This window comes from Bos taurus, chromosome 29 (genome assembly GCF_002263795.3).
Source record: "Bos taurus isolate L1 Dominette 01449 registration number 42190680 breed Hereford chromosome 29, ARS-UCD2.0, whole genome shotgun sequence".
NCBI lineage: Eukaryota > Metazoa > Chordata > Mammalia > Artiodactyla > Bovidae > Bos > Bos taurus.
Window position 1 is genome coordinate 18,348,109 of NC_037356.1, and position 21,986 is coordinate 18,370,094.

Below are 21,986 nucleotides of genomic sequence, written 5' to 3' on the forward strand. Positions count from 1 at the left end.
AGGCCACACGAAGGAAACGTAAACGTGTTCCAGCTGATGGTTCCCACAGAGGTCCTAGCTGACATCACCGTGTTGTCTGCATGTCAGATAGATGACATGACAGATCCTGAAGCCTCAGGCTCTCAGGATCTATTCCTACTACTTTCCACTAGTTCCCGTTTCAGCTCTGTCTTCGCCATAAAGTTGTCACGAAGAGGAAATTAAGAAATAATAAGGGTAAAGAGAGGAGCCTGGCGGGTTACAGTCAGTAAGGTCGCAAAGAGTCGGACACAACTGGAGCGACTTAGCACGCACGCCTTGAACGGAGCCTGACACTTAATACCCGGTTACGATTAGCTACTTTTATGATTATTTTAAAAGTTTTTATTAGCTCTTAATACTTTTTCAGTGTCTAGTGAAGAAATAAAGAATTCTAAATCTAATGGATTAATTCTTTTCCCTTCAGCGCCCCATATGCTTGCTGACACAACTAGCTCTTCACCCAGGGTTAATTACCTCTTTGCGCTCGTTTGCACATCTGATACCAGGGGATATGTGGTTCGTGTACTAGGACGGCGTTAGGACCTAAAGTGATGTCTGGGGCGTGGCTGTTGAGACGTGAACAAGGCCTAGTGGAGGCGGGCGCAGGTGAGAAGAGCCGCACCCACTTAGGAGACCGACTTGTATATCAGTGTGGTCTCTCATTCCTGTGCAACCTCAGGCAAGAGACTCCCTGCCTTACGGTTCCGTTTCCCCTTCGGCAGAAAAAAGAAATTTATTATTTCCTGTGCTTCCTCTCTCACAAGGTTGCTGTGACGATCCTGAAGTAGATTGTGGGGAGAACACTCCGTTATTCCAAACCTGGAGCCTTAGAAACCCGAGGGAGAAGGGAAAGTCCGTAACTTGACAAACTCTATCGTCTCAAGCCTGTGAGAGTTATCCTAGAACGTCTCATCTCTATGGTAGATGGGCTCGAATTCCGGGGCCGACTAAGTTACTCTTCCGGGGGGAATTGCTACTGCTTCCGGGGCGGGACGCGGCGAAGGGTTTGCGGTGCCTCAGCCAGCTCCTAGCTGGTGTCTCAGCGCTCCTCGCAGTTATGAGCTTCCTCAGAAGTTTCCCGCCGCCTGGGTCGGCTGAGGGCCTACGGCAGCAGCAACCAGACACCGAGGCTGTGCTGAACGGGAAGGGCCTCGGCACCGGCACCCTGTACATCGCTGAAAGGTAGGGTCTCTGTTTCCGAGGGCTGGCTTCCTGCGCGCCTCGTCTCTGCCGGGCGCGGGCGGTGCGGAGTAGCGTGGGGGAGACTGAGGCGTCTGAGGCTGTGGGGCTGGGGAGCGCGTGCCCCGCTTTGCCTCGGAGGTGCCTCTGTTGAGGAGAAGACTCGTGTGTTCCAGTGTCGTCTCCTCGGAGCCTTCTTGTCTCTCTTCGTCGTCAGACGGTGTTCGCCTCATTCATTGCGCTTTCTACCCACCTGTTTACTGGAGGTCTGACGGGGTGCTGCTTTTTATTCAAGGTCTCATTGTAAGGTTTTGAGTTTCCAGGACCTGAGTGAAGAAGAGTCATCGAAGTGCCTGCCACGTTGATGATCAGGAATGGGAGGTGTTGCCCTGGGTAGGATATGTAGGTTTAGAGCAAATTGTGCAGGATTTTTAAAGCTTGGTTAAGGGGGTATAGGTTTTCTTCTGTAGGTATGAGTGGGGAGAGGAACACCTGCACCCCCACACTGGTAGGGGTTGTATCCAGAGGTACCTAACTCATTTCTGTTCCTAGAAGGAATTGCCCTTTTATTTGGGTACCTGGAGCATTTTTTGCTTTCATAGACTTGTTTTACATGTTGAGATTGTAGAATAGAAGTTCTCATTTCCACGACATAGTTCCATTCATCTTCAAGCCAACAGTCATGCATTGAATCTTTTCCTGTCCTTCGCTTCTCTCTGTATTCTGTATCAGTTTTGTCTGCAGTCAGAGAAAATTCCCTTCTTTTAAGAAGTCACGTGATTATGTTGGACCCACACAGATAATCCAGGGTAATCTCTCTCTTTTCTTGTGAACTGATTAGTAACCTTAATTACATACACAAAGTCCCTTCTGCCATGCAGCATATTCACAGGTTTGGCACCAGGAGATGTGAGAGTCATAGGGGCCAAAATTCTCCCTGCCACAGCAGGCACAAAAAGATGTAAAGAACCCCTTGCTTTCGAAGGAAATCTAGTCATTGAACAAAGCTTAGGTTTCTGGCCAGTCACAGGTAGGAAATATGGATGAGAGAAGATCAAGTTTGGGGTAAAGTACAGGTAATGAGTTTGGTCTGCAAATGTGGATTAGTTGCACATATGAGCATATTTCTTGGGAGAGTTGTGTTAAAGATGGATGGATTAGATACTTGAGAAGAGAGGGCCAAGGATAGAACCTTGGGGACACACCTACACAAGTTATGTTATAGAAGAAGAAAGTGAAAGTGAAATCTCTCAGTTGTGCCAGACTCTTTGCGACCCCATGGACAGTAACCTGCACCAAGCTCCTCTGTCCATGGGATTTTCCAGGCAAGAGTACTGGAGTGGGTTGCCGTTTCCTTCTCCAGGGAATCTTCCTGACCCAGGGATTGAACCCAGGTCTTCCTCATTGTAGACAGACACTTTACCGTCTGAGCCACCAGGGAAGAAGAGACTTGAGGAAAAAGAGAGGAGTGGTCAAATAAAATAAAATCTGAAAAGCGCCTGTTGGGTATTGACAAGAAGATCTTCAGAGATCTTGCAAGAGCAATTTCTTTCAAGGAGTAGAAAGTGGAACACAGATATATTCTTAGCCCCTACACAGTCCCCCTTTTCTCCATGGCTTCTCTGTGCATTGTCTCCTGTATAATATAAATCCTATTAGGGGAAGGTCCTATGCTTGTTTTTTCATTTGGATAAATTTCAAAACTAAAGAAAAGTTGCAAGTGTTGTAAATTAATAGCCATAGCTCCTTCACAGAGATTCATCAGTCGTTAACATTTGGCCACATTTATCTCTCTTTTTTCTGAGCTTTTTGAGTTGCAGACATGTCATCATTTCACCTATAAATACTTGTGTCAAAATCTAAGGATAAGGACATTCTCTTGTATAACCATAGTGAGGAAGTACAGACTCCTTTTAAGCTCTTAACTGTTTAAAAAATTATTTATTTCAACTTTTTACTAACATCTTTTTAAGAAAGTATTTTTATAAAATATACATACAAAAAATATGAATTACAAATAGATGGTTTAAGGAGTTATATTTAAACTAACACCTGCATAGCACCTCAAGGTTAAGAGTAGAATATTACCAGTACCTTGGACACCATTTTTCATCCCTCTTAATTCATTATTAGCCTTACCTCTTTGGTTTCTTGCCCCTTTTTGTTCTTTCCCACCTAGCATTTCCAAATCTTGCTTTTTTTTTTCGGTCTGCGTTGCGTCTTCCTTGCTTTGTGCATGCTTTCTCTAGTTGTGGTGAGCAGGGCTACTCTTTATTATGGTGTTCAGGCTTCTTGTGGAGCACAGGGCTCTAGGCACATGGGTTTCAGTAGTTGAGCATGTGGGCACCAGTAGTTGAGGCGCATAGGCATGTGAAATCTTCCTGGACCAGGGATCAAATCTGTGTCCCCTGCACTGGCAGGTGGATTCTTATCCTCTTCGCCACCAGGGAAGTCCCTGTACCTTGACAGAGTCAACATCTCAACAAACTGGGAATGCTTCATAGCTGCTGCCGCCGCTGCTGCTAAGTCCCTTCAGTCGTGTCTGACTCTGTGCGATCCCATAGACAGCAGCCCACCAGGCTCCCCCATCCCTGGGATTCTCCAGGCAAGAACACTGGAGTGGGTTGCCATTTCCTTCTCCAATGCAGAAAAGTGAAAGTGAAGTCGCTGAGTCTTGTCTGACTCTTAGCGACCCCATGGACTGCGGCCCACCAGGCTACTCCATCCATGGGATTTTCCAGGCAAGAGTACTAGAGTGGGGTGCCATTGCCTTCTCCGATGCTTCATAGAGGATGTGACAAATGAGGATTGACAGTTAGCCAGGTAAATGAGGTGGGTCTGAGAGGAAACATTCTAATTAGAAGAAACAGGATGCTCAGAGGCAAGGGTGAGAAACAATACTATGTGTGCCAGGATATGTATTGTGTGTTCACACACACATACGCACAGTCAAGCAGTTCTCTTATTTTAGGGACCAACGGAGAAAGAGTGGAAACATAGTAAAGCTAGAGAAGGAGCTTCCCTGATGCCTCAGTGGTAAAGAATCCGCCTGCCAGTGCAAAGGACACGGATTCAATCCCTGATCCAGGAAGATCCCACATGCAGCTAAGCTCCTGAGCCACAACTGTTGAGCCTGTGCTCTAGAATCCCGGAGCCACAACTACTGAAGCCTGTGCACCCTGCAACCGGTGCTCCGCAGCAAGAGAGGCCGTTGCAGTGAGAAACCACGTACCACAACTAGAGAAAAGCCTGTGCGGCAACAAAGACCCAGCACGACCAAAAATAAATACATAAAGCTGGAGAAGGAGGGAGTCATGTTCTTGAGTTTAGCTTATGGCCTAAAGGCTTTGTGCAAACTACTTTAGTGTTGTAGGTAAAGAGGAACAGGGTCTGATTTGTTTTTAGGTAGTTTTTCAGGTGAAGATTGAGAGATTTAGAACTCCTTTGGACTTATTTTCAAAGCTTAGTTTTCATAGGAATTTGACTTTTTGTCCAAATGAAGAAAGGAACAGAGGCATGAATCATTCAAAATAGATTATTTGAAACAAGTGAAATAAAATATTTAAATTAAAAATAGGTAACTTAAATTTATAAGTAATGCTCTTTTTATGTTTATTCCCAAGTCAATTTTAAACCAGATAATTAAGCCAACCTAAATTCAAGATCTCTCTTATCTTTCTGTCCTGTCTTTTTCCCCAGGCCAGGAATAAAATACACTGTTAATTTGTGCGGAACCATTGGAGGATAGCACAACATTTCCTCTGTATCTTTACTAACTGCCAGATTCTTGTTTTTCCCTTATGTGACTCATGGTTTCTTTGGGACTGGATATATAATTAGGGTTTCCCTGGTGGCTCAGACAGTAAAGACTCTACCTGCAATAGGGGAGACCTGGATTCGATCCCTGGGTTGGAAAGATCCTCTGGAGGAAGGCATGGCAACCCACTCCCGTGTTCTTGTCTGGAGAAGCCCCATGGACAGAGGAGCCTGGCGTCCACGGGGTTGCAGAGTCAGACACGACTGAGCAACTAAGCACAGCACAGGGTATAGTTAGATAGTTTGGTTTTGAAGGGCTTTTCTTCTAGAATATATGAAAAGAAAATAAGTAAAAAATCAGAACTTAATAATGAGAGTAAATGTTGCTTTTGAGTGAAACTTTCTTCTGTTCTGTTGAGTATATAATCCATGTTCCTGTATAAGATTATGAGTACTCCACGGGAAATGCCCTGGGGAGATAGCATTTGTTCTGCCAGCAGTAAGGAACTACAGAGCAATAATTATGTGCTTTTTAAAGTGAAAGCCATAATTTATAGGCACTGAGTCTGTACTTGTTTTTCAGGTTTTCCATCTCCTAATTGAGTCATTAAAGAAAATTTTGTGGCTCTGGGTATTTCACATCATTTTGGGTACTGAAATTTGGAATACTCCTTTCTGAATTATGATAATGCCAGGGGATTTCTGAAGTGAGAAAAAAAGGAGTTTATTTGCTTTAAATAATATAGTTTTAATAAGGAACTGGCAGTACTTCTGTGATGCCTGAGCACTATTTCTTCTCCACATTAAGAGGAAAGCAGTGGAGGAAAGGCCCATAGAGCACATGCAGTCTAACTACAATAATAAAATCTACTTCTTTGGACCCAATGGGATGAGTTATTCTAGAGCTTTTATCACTTTAAAAAGCTTCCCAGTTTTTCATTTTCAATAAGCATGTTGAAACCTTTCTCAATGACAGTGCTTTTTTTTTTTTTTGCTTTTTTGTTTTGTTTTGTTTTAGTGTACAGTTCCTTATGTTTTAGTGTGTTTACAAAATTGTGCAATTTTCACCATAATCTAATTCTGCCTTTGCTTTTATGAGTGAGAGTCAAGTGTTACACATTTGTTTTGTGCTATTAGCCATTGATTTCCTTTGGGGGATTGAGGTGTAAAGCTCAGCCTCCCCTTACATTGAGTATGAATGCTCTCAGACTGCTGCAGTGTCATTGTTCCCACACAAGAAGTCCTAGGTTCTACTCTTGTGTTTGTTTTTGCTTCCTTAGATGTCAGACTGCCAGTCTTGTTACAGTTGTATAGAAAATAGAAGATATGGGGTTTTTATTGCATTAACTTCTTTTTAAAGTAAAAGCTTCATTGACCTAATTTACATAGCATGCAATCCATGTATTTAAATATATGCGTGTGTATGTGTATGTGTGTATAGGACTATCATAGTGGCTCAGCAATAAAGAATCTGCCTGCAGTGCAGGAGCAGCAGGAGACACGGGTTCAGTTCTTGGGTGGGAAAGATCCCCTGGAGGAGATCATGGCAACCCACTGTACTATTTGCCTGGAGAATTCCATGGACAAAGGAGCCTGACGGGCTACAGTCCATGGGGTCACAAAGAGTCAGACATGACTGAAGTGACTCGGCATGCATACATATAATATATGTAACATACATAAATATGTTATATATTAATAAATAGGTATATATAACAGAGTTGTGCAGCCATCAACACAGTGTTATTTACTTTTAATTTCTTACTTATTTTTTTGGCCATGCTGCACAGCCTGTGGGATCTTAATTCCCCAACCAAGAATTGAATCTGGGCCCCAAAATTGAAAGCACCAAGTTATAACCACTGGACCGCCAAGGAATTCCCAATTCCTGAATATTAGAATATTAGATCTAATATTCTAGAATATTAGAATATTCAGGAATTTTAGAATATTTTCATGTCCCCCAAAGAAACTGACACCTGTTAGCAGTCACTTTGTATTTTCCTCCAGCCCTGTACAACCAGTATAGTGCATTGGCTTTTATTTTATTAACATTTTTGTGGTTTCTTAAGCATCTTTTTTGCAACTTTTTTCCCTGCTAAATGGTGCAGTTCCAGATGGGTGAAGTATTACCAAAAAAATCAATCAGTCCTTACTCAAAACTCAGAGTACTGATTTTCCTGATAGTTTTCCTTTGTTAAAGCAATAAAATATTTGCATTGACCACTTTTGAGGGATAACTAGACATTGCTTATTTGTGGCTTTCTCCTTAAGTTGCAAAATAAATGAAAGGCTTCATAACATCTGCTTTTCAATGTGATGATTATTTTCCAACTTGTGTTATTACAGCCATTTCATGTGTATGTTATTTAATGTAGGATTAGTGGAGAAATTAGTGCTTCTTAGGTATTTATTGCATATTTACATGCTAAGCATTGTGGCAATGGTTTTGAAGAATGTTAAAGCTTTGTCAAGTAACTCATGTTCTGTCCGATACATATAAAATTCATTACCACAGAGTTAGGTGCTCAGTTGTATATTACTGAGCCTAAGCGCGATTTAGGAAAAGAAGAGATCATTGCACTGGAATAATTGAAGAGAGGGTTTATGGAAAGACTGGGACTTACCCAAACGAAGAAGATTTGCCAAAGCAAAGAAGATGCCTGAAGACATTCCAAATACAAACAAGCATAAAAAGGCATAGAAACACACATGTGACTTAAGAAAAATAGCATTTCAAATCTGTTTGGATATTTAGATAGGGGAAAGTGAACTATAACAGAACTGTCTTAAAGAAACTAAATTCCTGCTGCGAATTTTCTTCTTTTAGGAGATTTCTAAACAATATGCTTGAATTTATTCACATATATATTAATATATGTCCAAGCTGAACCTTTATAAACATCAAATTAGGACATCAAATTAGGATTTAATTTCTTCAAATAATCCACTTCACACATGTTTTTCAGCCGCCTGTCTTGGTTAGATGGCTCTGGATTAGGATTCTCCCTGGAATACCCCACCATTAGTTTGCATGCAGTATCCAGGGACCTAAACGCCTATCCACGAGAGCATCTGTATGTTATGGTGAATGCCAAATTTGGAGGTATGTATGGTATAATTTAATCTTGAGCTTCCTTTGGTGTAGTATATTTCAAAAAGCAGTCACTGATGATGATAATGTAGTATTCAAGCCATTCACTTATTTTGGATAATACTTTCTTAAGCAAAATTTCAGCACACTAAAATAATTTGCACACTGCCTTTTACTTTCTACATATTAATAGTTGCACTTAAAATTATTTAGCTGTTATGCATTTGCATTTCTTGTTTCTCCTCTTGAGTTTGTTATTCTTTCTCAGTGTAAAGGTATTTACTTTTAGCACCCTTAGAGGCTTGGATCCATATGCTTCCCTACTAATAGTTTAGGATAGAACCTGTTTTGTTTTGTTATAGAAATAGTTCTTAATGGTGGACATGTTGCCCTCTCCCGACATTTGCCAGTTACATTTTGTCATGGCATTTTTGTCACCACTAGAGGTGGAGAGGAGCGCTACTGACATCTAGTTAGAGGCCAGGGATACTACTAAACATCCTACAATTCCTAGGACAGGCTCCCACAACAGAGAATTGAATTAACCAGTCCAAATGTCAATATTATTGTCTCAAGATTGAGAAACCCTATGGTACAAGATTGCCAGGTCTTGCAGATGGAGGAAACAACAGAGTCATAAAAATCTAGTACGGTTGATGAAAGAAGAAGTAAGAAAGATTTTTAAGATCCATTTTTTAGGCTCTCCATAATGAATTTCCCTGAGAGCTCAGTTGGTAAAGAATTCGCCTTGAAAAAAAAAAAAAAAGAACCTGCCTGCAATGCAGGAGACCCCGGTTTGATTCTTGGGGCAGGAAGGTCCCATGAAGAAGGGATAGGCTACCCACTCCAGTTTTCTTGAGCTTCCCTGTGGCTCACTTGGTAAAGAATGTGCCTGCAATGTGGCAGACCTGGGTTTGATCCCTGGGTTGGGAAGATCCCTTGGAGAAGGGAAAGGCTACCTACTCCAGTATTCTGGCCTAGAGAATTCCATGAATTGGGGTCACAAACAGTTGGACATGCCTGAGCCACTTTCACAATGAGTTTCAAGAATTCTAAGTGAGAAACAAGTTAGGCAGGAAATAAAAACTTCTGCTTGATTTTTTAAGTATAACTAAAGTTTTTATAGTATATTAGTTTAATATGTTCATCCTTTGTGAGAATGAATAACTTTGGAGTTGAAAGACTGTTGTTACATTTTAGTAAACTTTTGATTTGAAGATAGTGCTTTGCTTTTCTTTGAAATAGCATGTAAGAAATAATGCCATGAATTTTCCTGTTGAGCTATTGCTCTTCCAATTTGGGATTTAGTATGGTTTCAGATATAACATGAGCATTTATATTGTGTGACACTACTTATTTAATTTTAAGACTTTTGGCACACCCTGCCTCATTAAGTGATAGACTGATTTAGCGATTTGAAAATATTTTTGGTGTGAGATTTAAAACTCTTGCCATTGGGAAGCATCTAAAGGTAGATAAAAATCTAGTGGAATTTGAAAGAGGGTAAGGAAATGTAAAAAGCTGTTGACCTTGTGTTGTAGTGAGACTTCCAGATGAGGTGGCCTTGGACACAAAGTTCACTTTCCATCTAAGTATCTTCAACTATGATTTTATAACCAAGAGTTTATATGCCATGTTTAGTTGAAAGCTTTCATTCATTCACTGATATATAGACATGAAATTTTATTTATTTCTATTTATTCTTATTATTTATTTATTTATTTGGCCATGCTACAAGGCTCGTAGGATCTTAGTTGCTTGGCCAGGGATGGAATGCAAGGCCCTGGCAGTGAGAGCCCAAGTCCTAACCACTGGACTGCCAGCGAATCCACACTCCCTGCGCCACCACCCTCCCCCCCCACCCTTTTTTTTGCCATTCATTCGTAGATGTGAAATTTTAGAGATACTCTTGTTGCTGCTGCTAAGTCACTTCAGTCGTGTCTGACTCTGTATGACCCCATAGACGGCAGCCCACCAGGCTCCCCCATCTCTGGGATTCTCCAAGCAAGAACACTGGAGTGGGTTGCCATTTCCTTCTCCAATGCATGAAAAGTGAAAGTGAAGTCGCTTAGTTGTGTCTGATTCTTGGTGACCCCATGGACTGCAGCCCACCAGGCTCCTCCATCCATGGGATTTTCCAGGCAAGAGTACTGGAGTGGGGTGCCATTGCCTTCTCTTGTTAGTCAGTTTTAAATTTTGGTGTGACATGCTCATAAATAGTGTAGAGCATTGGCATTGGGCAAAGGTGTATGTCAGAAAATAAAGTTAGAGAAGTAGGGTTTGAATAAAGCTAGCTAAAAGGGAAAGCACACTGCACCAGAACTTGGTAGGCAAGTCATTTTCATCTCTCTGAGCCTCCATTTTATCCAAAATAATTAGGGCATTGTAGTAATTTTTGGTTTTTAAACCTGGCTGCACATTAGAAACACCTTGGAAACTTGTTAAAAATACAATTTGGGGAGTCCCAAACTAGGTAATAAGGATTCGGCAGGTTTGGGGTGGGTATTTTAAACATATATTCTATATGATTATCTTCTTGAGATAGACGGAATTAAAACTCTTACTAAAATAAGTAAAACTTTTCTATCTTACTAGGGAGTAGTTTTTTCCATCACCTGTATTTTAATACTTCTCCATTTCTGTTTATCTGGAACTGCACTTTTATAAGTTACACAGATGTGGATCCTGTTTTTCCAGCCTTTGGTCCTCTTGTCCTGATTCTTCAAGCCCCATATATTTATTTATTTATTTATTTTTTCTGTTTGGCTTACCTCCATTAACCACTAAAGTAGACCATCAGCTTATTGTTGAGAACATTAGATTATTTTTTAAATGACTAAAAAAAATACATTCCCATTTCTAAAATTTTAGAAACGTTTAAGGAGACAAGAGTTTGGTAGTCACTACTATGATCTAGTATGAGATGATTAATGTTTGTCATAGTGGTGTTTTTTTCCTAATTGTAAAAATGCTATATTTCTCTTTATTGCTTTAAGATACATACCTGTAGAAGAAAGGTTTGAAAAAAGGTGTTAATAGTGGTTATTTCTAGGGAGAGGACTAGAGGGGTAGGGACTTTTTACTTTGAATCCATCTTGACTCTTTCCATTATTTTTGTACCATTATTTGAATTTATGGTTTGAAAAGTGACGTCCATTCAGTTATGGAACAGTAGTTATAGTATGATATCATTTTTTTAAATGCGTTGAAAAAGTTTGGTAGTACCATAATGTATTCAACTACTAAGAATTTTTTAGAACTGTCCAATATTTTTGTATTTTACTATTTTACAGAAGACACATCTCTTTTATGTAACAATTTAATAACATTAGAAACAGGACAGAAAAGTTCTATTATATATATTACTTAAAGCTGCTAATAGTGGCCATTTAAAATTTTGTGTTTTTTGCTTATCTGTATTTTTTCATTATTCAGTGAACTTGTGTGACTTATAAAAATTAAAAGTTAAAAAATATATAGTGGGTACCCCTTATTAAAAAGCTCTTAACATATTGTCAGCTTGCTTTCCAGAAAGTATATACTTTGAATGCCTTTCTACTTTATCTCCATCTATATGGAGAATTAACATTTTTTCAAAATGGCAGCTGTAATATGCTAAACAAAAGTTGTATTTTTAAGATGATTTTTTTAACGTGTTTTGGTGGTTTTGGGGTCTGTTTTATTCACCTTTTTTAAAAAACATTATGAAATAATTCATATGTTGAAAAGTTCAGAATAATTTTTTAAAAAGTTTTTCATTATATAATATCCAGTGTAAATTCTAACATTTTTTCATAATTAGTCTAAAAAAAATAAAATTATATTAATACTATGGAAATTTGCTTTTATACCCCTCCCCATTTCATTCCTAATTCTGTCTCCAGAGTTTTTCTTAAAGATGATGTGTGTCCTTCCTGTCTATGCTTTTAGATTTTTACGGAGTGTGTATATATATATATACACACCCTTAAGCAATATAATGGTTCTCTTTTGTGTTTAAAACTTGTAAATGTAAATGGTATTATATATATTCTCCAGTGAGCTCTTTTACTCAATTATGTTTTAAAATTCCTTCATTTTGATCCATATAAATCACATTTATTCATTTTCAGATGTTATCTACTGAACATAATATGATCAAGTTACAATACATCTATTTTCCTTTTTTAAATTAACATTTCTTATATTTTCTGTAGTACATAAAGTACTTCAGGAAACATTCATGTACTTAGATTAAGAATTGCTGGGTAATAGGATATGTACATCTGGAGTGATTTTAGCAGTTTCCACTTTGACCAACAGGATGTGCTAGTTCTCTTTATTGAACATTTGTAGCTTTTTCTTGCCAACAGACTTTATTTATTAATTTATCTTTGGAGTCAGTTAATTTTTATGGGCCTTAGTTTTCTTATCTGTAAATTGTTGGTGATAAATCACAGTGGTTTACAGACTGCTGCTGAACTCATTGTTTCATGGTGAAATAAACAGACATGACAGTGAAACTCTAATTGTTAGAGGTCTGACTCTCTGGGTTTCCTCACCCCCTACCATGATGTTGGGGCTTGGTATCCCTAGAACTTCAAGTACAGTGTGACTAGACCAGAGAGACTATCCAGAGTCTTTTTTTAGCTCTAAAATAATGTTTTATAATTGGGAGTAAAAAAAATGCAATATTTAGATGTATCAATAAACATCCTTTAAGAAATACTTTTAAGATTCTATTTTTAAACATAAATATAGTTAAAAAGCTGTTTTTTAATACCCTTTCTTTTCTTTTTTTTTTGTTCTTTTCTTTTTTTATACCCTTTCTAGAAGAATCAAAAGAATCGGTTGCTGATGAAGAAGAGGAAGATAGTGATGATGACATTGAACCTATTTCTGAATTTAGATTTGTGCCTAGTGATAAATCAGCATGTGAGTATTCTGTAGAACATGTGGTTTTTTTCCCTTTAAGTACCAAACATTCTTTCTTCCCCTGCCCCTGTCTCTGTCTCTCACACACACACACACACACACACACACACACACACACGCACGCACGCACACCTTCATCCTCATTTGTTGTTATTGTTTATTGTTTTAGTCGCTAAGTTATATCTGACTCTTTTGCGACCCCATGGACTGTAGCCTACCAGGCTTATCTGTCCATGGGGTTTCCCAGGCAAGAATACTAGAGTGGGTTGCCATTTCCTTCTCCAGAGGATCTTGCCAATCTGGGGATCAAACCCATGTCTCCTGCACTGGCAGACGGATTCTTTGCCACTGAGCCACCAGGGAAGCCCTCACTCTCATTCAGTTCAGTTCAATCGCTCAGTTGTGTCCGACTCTTTGCGACCCCATGAATTGCAGCACGCCAGGCCTCCCTGTCCATCACCAACTCCTGGAGTTCACTCAAACTCACGTACATCGAGTCGGTGATGCCATCCAGCCATCTCATCCTCTGTCGTCCCCTTTTCCTCCTGCCCCCAATCCCTCCCAGCATCAGAGTCTTTTCCAGTGAGTCAGCTCTTCACGTGTGGTGGCCGAAGTACTGGAGCTTCAGCTTTAGCATCATTCCCTCCAAAGAACACCCAGGGCTGTCTCCTTCAGAATGGACTGGTTGGATCTCCTTGCAGTCCAAGGGACTCTCAAGAGTCTTCTCCAACACCACAGTTCAAAAGCATCAATTCTTCAGCCCTCAGCTTTCTTCACAGTCCAACTCTCACATCCATACATGACCACTGGAAAAACCATAGCCTTGACTAGACGGACCTTTGTTGGCAAAGTAATGTCTTTGCTATTCAAGCCCTCACTCTCATTACCTCTGTTCTATTGCTTTTTCTTCATTTTAGCATCTGTAATACCATTGAGGACCAGATACCTATTAATACAAAGATTGTCAATGAAGTGAGTGTAGTAGATACCATGTTCCTGGTGTGTTTTGTGAATGGAGGAACCTGTTATTTATGGACTTGGTCCTGTTGACTGTGAATCTCACTGAATAGAGGACAGTGGGCTCGTGGCAATTCCGAAGTGGATGATGCCAGGACAACTGGAAGGAGCGCTGCCTTGAGGGGCTTCACCCTGATGCCAGTAGTCTGACCAGGACTCTGATGCTTTTTCTTGGAAAATCCAACAAGGCATGAGGAGATCTCAGTAATATTTCAAAAAGACCTCTTATTATTAATATTTTGTGGCTTGTCTATTGCCATCAAGATTGATTTTCCTTGAAATTTGGCATATTTTGTAAATACTGTGACCCTAGTATACCTCTTAGAGCAGGAAATGGCAACCCACTCCAGTATTCTTGCCTGGAGAATCCCATGGACAGAGGAGTCTGGCAGGCTACAGTCCTTGGAGTCACAAGAGTCGGACACAACTTAGCGACTAAATCACCACCAATATACCTCTTGTCTACTCATTAAATTTATTTGCCCTGATGGTTGTCTTATTAGATTTTTATTGTACATTAATCAGAAAAAAATTAATGAGAAATTTTTAATTTACTTGTTCAGTGGAGGCAATGTTCACTGCAATGTGTGAATGCCAGGCTTTGCATCCAGATCCTGAGGATGAAGATTCAGATGATTACGATGGAGACGAATATGATGTGGAAGCCCATGGTTAGTGAAGTGGATTTTTTTTAAAGTGTTTGTGTATGTATTTAAAACATTTATGTATGTGTGTTTCATTTTAAACATGTATTTGTATAGGGTATGGGGTTATAATTCTTTTATATCTCTTAATTATTCATGTAGCTTGGTTTTTAATAAAAGTTAGTGGCACAATTCATGTCTCAGCCAAGTTAGAAAATGTTAACAGGCATCCCAAGCTTGAGGGCAAAACATAGAGATACGTTTTCTTCCCCCCTTTCGGGGGGGAAGAAAACAGAAGTAAATAGAAGAAAAGACTGTGATAAGATAATGGGTAGTTGGGAGAATCTTTTAAAGTTGAAGTTGCTCCCAGAAAACAAGCCTCTCTCCACTGCTTGGAACCTGTATCATCTACATCTTTAACGTATTCCATCAACCACCTCATTGCTAAGGTGATGTCTTTTCCCCAGAACCATACTTCATTTATCTAAGATTATCTCCCTTTACCTCCTCAGAGCAAAATACAGTCACTAGCTTGGTGTAGAGTCTTGTTACTTGAGGTGTCTGCTGTTTTCTTCTCTTTTCTCATGGATACCAGTTTGGCTCGCTAAAGCTGTTGCCTCCTTATGTACCACCTCCTGGCTTGAGACAGACTCATTTCTGGGATTCTCCTTTATATACATCTAAATACATTCTCATCTTTGCTGAAGTTTCAGGGTAATTTAATTTTTAAATCCTGTTTGTATTTTCCAGAATTTCTGGTTTTTTAAAAGCAGGATGCATTTTAATCAGCAAAAAACAGTCATGTAAAATTCCCACCTTGGGATAAAACTCTGTAATCTTAGGAACACCCTCTTTTCCTCCTAGTCCCTGGACATTTGATTCTTTGGGAATTGCTATATACTTGCTTGTTATCTCTTAGAATCCCTTCTCATCTTAGAGAGTAGAGACATTTTCTGTGTATATTTGTCTTCAATAGATGGCTGATGTGTGTGTGTTGAATAAATGTTGAGTGTTTTCCTTGAAGCCTTTTTTCACTGTACCTTATCTTCAGTAGATAGATGCATTATTGATTGTCTTTTTTTCCCCCTAATTGTTCTATAATGGCCTAAAAGCTTTTAATTTATTTAGAACAAGGGCAGGGGGACATCCCTACATTTTATACCTATGAAGAAGGATTATCCCATTTAACAGCAGAAGGCCAAGCCACACTGGAGAGATTGGAAGGAATGCTTTCTCAGTCTGTGAGCAGCCAGTATAACATGGCTGGAGTCCGGACAGAAGATTCAGTAAGAGATTATGAAGGTGAGTACTCGGAATTCGTGATGGTATAGGAAGCAAATGTAGAATTACGTAGAATGGGAACTATATGTAAGTGTTTTTAAACTTTTTTCCCTAACTTAACAAAAATCTGTAAGTTTTGTATTCTTTTGACTCCGCCTTTATCATTTGTTCCCTGCCAGTCTAATACTGACTGCTATGGATTTTTCCTTTAAATGACTTTTCAGATCTCCTTGCTATAACTACTGCTATGCTCCAAACATAGGTCCTTTTTCCCTCACACTGGATTTGTAGTAGGAAATTTTTTGCCTCAAATCAGTCTTCCCTCTACCTCACTGCGCCTTATTAATCTTCTGAGAACACTCAGTGTCATTGATATTCACCATATAAATTCTTTGGACTCTGGAGAGACACCTCTGTCTTTGCGCCACTTGTCTCCAATCTTGTTCCTACTACCCTCAAGAAAACATTTAGGTAGTGTTCCTATGTGTCAGATCCTGATGGAAGCACGTTATGTGTATTTACTCATTTAATCCTTCCAAGAACCTTCTGGTAGATGTTGTTTAGCGGCTTCAGTCATGTCTGACTCTTTGCAACCCCATGGACTGTAGCCCGCTGGGCTCCTCAGTCCATGGGATTTCCCAGGCAAGAGTACTGGAGTGGGTTGCCATTTCCTTCTCCACAGTAGATGCTGTTATGATCCTCATTTTATAGATGAAGAAACTAAGGCACAGAAAGGTCACATACCTAGCTTGCAGTCAAATAGCTAATAAGTGGTAAGGGGATTAAATAAGCTAATGTGTAAAAACAATCTGCCAGATACCGTTATGAGCATTTCTTGCATCCTCCATGTATTCAGTTCAGTATTTTGTGTTGCTACAGAATCTTAACACTTTTAATTTTTAGTGATGCAGAATGTTCTTAAAGAGGATTGCCATAGTTTTTCTTTTATTGATATTTAAGTTTCTCTCATAATGTTGTGATCATTATCTCCATGTACATAGCGTTCTGACCTGAGGGTCCTGAAGTTCTGGGGTATTTAATTTGGAATTAGGCTGTGGGTCACGTTACTGTTCGTTGTGTCTGCTCTCCATTTTAAGCTCTACATGGTGAGCCTCTAACATAGGCTTTAGGGTTAGGTGACTCAGGTGATCTCTAGTGCTATACCGAAATCTTAGCTGAAAGAATTCAAGATACTCCTTTTTTTTTTTTATTATAGTGATTAGCTGAAGAGTACCCTTGGACATTAAAAAACCTTTCATCACTGAAGGCTTTTTGTTGTTTTTAATTATAGAACTTTTTATTTAATGCTTTATAGCAACTGACTTTAAGGTCACGAACACTTGTTGGTAAAGTGAGATAATTGGACTTGTATTCCTAAGCCTCACTGGCATATTGAGTTGCCTATACATAAAATTCAGCTTAAACCATTCTCTCTCTTCTTAAGTTCTGGGTACCCACATCACTTTTTTTTCCACTTATTTAATTTGACCTGTGCAATTTCTTTTTTTAAATTTATTTTTAAAATAATATATTAACAGTATGCAACATGATGTTCTGATAAATCCATAGTGAAATTTCAACTGGTGGCATTTCAGTACTTCCTGTGTTTGTTTATGTAAGAGATGTTTGTTGAGCTACTGTGGCAGGTAGAGAGAATACAGGAGTGCCTAAGGAAGATGCAGTTAATATCTATCAATGGCATTCTAGTGGAGAGAAAAAGAAATTAACTAGTTAGGTAGTTACAGTACATTGTGATACAACATTGAGATAAAGGGGAAGCTTGAAGAACTATGGAATCAGAGGCTGGACAGTCAGAGAGAGATTCAAACTTCATGGAGTAAGTGACATTTAAGCCACAGTCTGAAGATAAATAAAAATGAACCAAGTAAAGAGGGATTACATACAGTTTGGGGAGAGAGGCAGGTCAGGGGGTCAGTCATGTGTAAAGTGAAGGATCAAGAGACCATTCAGCTTTGGGGAACTGAAAGTTCATTATATCTGGAATTCTTGAGTGTGATGGGTAGCTATTATGGCAACAGATAAAGGTGGAATAGTGAACTGGACTGTATAGTAACGGAACTTGAAAGCTGTGTTAAAGAATTTCAACCTGTGTTTAAGTCAGTGGGAAGCCATTGAAGAATTTTAGTTTGATTAGTGTTTTAGAATATGACTCTGGCTTTGATACAAAAAATTAATTGCAAAGGGAGATACTAGAGGAGATACTAGATACTTAAGAAGCTTATGATTTAAATTAGATGAGAGATAGTGGCCTAATTAGGGAGTGGCAGTAGTGTCAAAAGACTGAACAAATTTGAGAGGTATTTAAGAGATAGAAGCAACAGAAGTTAGAGATATGGTAGGGGTTTCTGGGTTGAGCAAGTAAGAAGTATCCTTTTGGAAAGGGATGTATTTTCTATGTGGAAAGGTGAGTTAATTTTATATAAGTGTTTTATTTGTATGTCCTGCTGAATGTCTGGGTGGTGGGGTGCCAATGGGCTGTGGGCAGAAGCCAGTTTGTGGTGGGCTAAAGAGTTGAGCGTGAGTGGGAGGTGAAGAAGTGGCAAAAGCAGCTTTAGACAGCTCTTTCCAGGGGGCTTTTTTTGGTTGTTGGTTCTCCCCCATCTTTTTTTTTTTTTCAATGAGATTAAAAAAACAGAGATAAGTAAGAATCTCACTTTACTTATTTATTTCAGTCTTTTCTACTGAATTATGTTGCAAGCTTAGATAGTACTTCATGCTTTAAAAAAAGAAGTCATACGGTGAAACATCTAACACAGTTCTGTGAAGAGTGAAAAATGGATGCTTGCTGCATTTGAAAGTCCCTGCTTGGAGTTCTTTCAGTTCTGAGACTGAGAGTTGCAAAGTGAAAGTTAAATATACATACTAATTTTAACTTGGCCTAAATCCACAGGTGGCATTTTTCTTAGTCTGTTCCTTGGTAGTTTCAATTGTCAAGACTAATACAATTATGTAAAGTTTAAAAATAAAATAAAATTAAAAAAAAAAAAAGAAATAGCAACTCTTACCAGCAGAGGGCGCTAGCTTCCTTCTGGTTGAAATCTAAGCTGACTCTTAACTATCAGAAGTGCTTAGTAGACTGTTGCTCAGTGGTTAATTTTTTCTTCAGATGGGATGGAGGTAGATACTACACCAACAGTTGCTGGACAGTTTGAGGATGCAGATGTTGATCACTGAAAATGATGGATGCTGCTTTAGGGTGAGTATTTTCTCCCTTGTCACTGAACATGAAAGTCATGTGAAACAATTGATTTTTATTTTCAGATTTGAGGAGAACTCTAACAAATTAGCAGTTGTGGGAAAATGTTTTTTAATCCATTTATGAAATTACTTGAAACTATGTAGTTTTTGCCGCTAAGAAATCAAGATCTGCCAGCATGGTAATGTTCAGGTTAACATTTACTGAGCACTTACTAGCTGCCAAGCACTGTGCTAGCCGTTGAGAGTACATGGAAGGATAAGACGCTGATTTTCAGTGAATCAAGAGAAGGACATTACCCTTTGTTCAAAAGCAGAGATCTCCCTGGTTGACTCATGTGGGAGCAGCAGAACTTGAGGTCATGTCCCGCTCTGCTCTTGAGTCAACTTTTCCTTCCCACTTAGGATATTTGAAACCTTAGCATTTCATCAAAAACACAAAACAGAGATTTGCTACAATAATTCACAAAGCAGATTATTGCCTTTGTGAATATAACATCTTAACCATGAATTGTGATAATGGATCTCAGCTTTCCTCTCAGCTGCTGCCAGTGGAACTAATAGAAAATAACCTTAAAAGTTCTGTGATATATGTCTCTTTACTTATACAACATTTACTTCTGTCATTGGTAGCCATCATCTAAAATCAGCAGTGTCTCCTCTACAGTTTGCTTAAAGTATGTGTTAACATTGTTGGAGCTCTGCTAATGTTAATTTTCAGATTTCACAGTTCTGGATATCAATATTTCACTGTTGAAATAATACTTTATGGGGAATCTTTCAGTACTGATATGTCTTCTTCCCTTATTGATGAGATTCTTTATTTATCACATTCTTCATAGTATATGGATTTTTTTCAGTAATTTTTATTAAAACTGGAAAACAGATTTTTTGATCTGGATTTAACATATTTCTTCTTGAAAAGGGACTATTCAAAGAATACCAACTATTCTATTAATAAGATGGAGAAACGTATTTGGTATGTCACTAATGGTTACACAAATGGAATGTTGGAGCATTTTTCTGGTGAGAATTCTTAGGATTCTTTGAAGTACAATTTTTATGATGAAATAACTGTAAAATAGCCACAACTTTCTAATGAACTGATAATTTGTTTATGTTCATTTTGTGCTATAGCTGGAGCAAAGAGATTTTTATTCATAAAGTTTATGAATAAAAAAGTTCTTCATCTGGATAATGAATTATCCAGCATTAACCTTAATTAATTAATCTTAATTCCAAACAATGTCTGTAAATTTTTAATCATTTAAAATTACATTTGGCTTTGAGGAGAGAACAAGAAATAATTGGAGTATGTAGGTAGGTATTAGAAATATCAAGATAATGAAGCTAGGACCTCTCGATGGACAAGATAGAGTGCGGGGGCAGGCACATGAGTGGTGGAATCACAGCTCCACCACATTACCAGCTCTGTGCCTTCAGACAAGGAGTGTAACTTCTACAATTCTCAGTTTCCCCTTCTGAAAAATGAAGATGATAGTAACTGCCTGGCAGGATTATTGCAAAGATTGAAATATAATATATGTAAGTCCTCTGGCAGTCTTGACTAGGCATTTAATAAATAATAGCTATTAGTATAAACACTGTAAACCTTTTGTTTTTCAGATTCTGCTCATAACTGTAGGAGAGAACTTGGTGCCTCTTCCACTGTGGAGTGGGTGTTGATGAAAGTCTTTTTCTTTCTCCAAAACTTACCTGAACCAGTTCTTTCTTGAGACAGAGTATACTGAGACAAGAAGCTGTCACCAGCACAAGAAACTATGACCTTTATTAACAAAGGTGAATTAACTTAACCAGAAGGGTATTTGTAGTTTATGATTTACCCCAAACCGTTGTGTCTAGGTGTACCCTCTGAGTAGGCCTGTGATTCCCACCTTCACTATATGCATCCTCAAAACCTAGCAGGACTACGTGGTGGAAATGCGCTGGCGTTTGAAGGTGTAGGTAGACTGCGTGGGAAAGAGAGGCTGAATCTAAGCTATACGCCTTAGGGCCTAAGGATACCCTTAACTCCTTAAAAAAGAAAAACAGAGGTCTCGGAGAAATCCTAATCTCTGCACTTTCCACAGGGATAAAGGTCTTTTTACTAACTGGGGACCCAGGTCAGTTAACTCTAGGGAGCCTCTTCAGAAACAGCCCAGCCACACGTATTACCACTAACACAAGTGCTCCTGCCTAGCCTTTGCTCCTTTCACCATGTTTCATCAGTCTGTTCTGTTATAACCGCTTAGGTTGTATCCTTTCATTGCCAGCCTCTCAGGTCAGTTTCTGTAAAAGAACAAGCGGAATTGGGATGAAGTTCTCAAAGTATTTCAGAAAATTGTTTTGTCTTTGTGATAGCTTAACAAATAAATTTAGGTTTTCTATATTATTGTGCTCTCATTCTTGACTAAAACTATTAAAGAGAAACAGCTTGTAAAAATTAGTGTTTTGACAAAAAACGAGATTCTTGTTGGTCTTTGACTTTTGCTGAGAACATGAACATGGAGTGAGTAAGAGATGTATAGGGCTTCTGAGGGACAGGGCAAGGTTATAACACTGCAGAGGGACTTCTGCTGCTTCCATCTGAACCAGGAGTGATTTCTTATAACATACTTTTCAACTCTCAGTTTTCAGAGATACCTATCAGGCTGATTTATAATTACAGGTTTATACCTGGACTTTATGACCAAAAAAATAGGTTAGAAAAGCTCTTCACAATTACCTGACTAATTAGTGACTAATTTGTCACCACTAAACCCAGTGTTCTTTTCAGCACTTTTACTTGGTTTCCCTCATCTTGCTTGGTGGACTGGAAAAACTAATATTCTTTCTTCTGAGCAGACTCTCATAAATACTGAATT

General features: G+C 38.9%; 1 protein-coding gene across 2 annotated transcripts; it reads left to right on the forward strand.

Moving 5' to 3' along the window:
* Positions 1-992: 992 nt before the first annotated feature.
* Positions 993-21,511, forward strand: CLNS1A (chloride nucleotide-sensitive channel 1A). 2 transcript variants are annotated; one of them, NM_001076300.1, is made up of 7 exons: positions 993-1,203; positions 7,926-8,062; positions 12,863-12,964; positions 14,545-14,652; positions 15,754-15,927; positions 19,034-19,123; positions 20,749-21,511. In NM_001076300.1, the coding sequence occupies exons 1-6, from the start codon at positions 1,079-1,081 to the stop codon at positions 19,099-19,101; spliced, it is 714 nt and encodes a 237-aa protein (NP_001069768.1). In that variant the 5' UTR covers positions 993-1,078; the 3' UTR covers positions 19,102-19,123; positions 20,749-21,511. The 2 variants fall into 2 exon arrangements, with proteins under 2 accessions (NP_001069768.1, XP_005226773.1); XM_005226716.5 differs by having other exon boundaries at positions 997-1,203; positions 15,817-15,927.
* Positions 21,512-21,986: the final 475 nt, after the last annotated feature.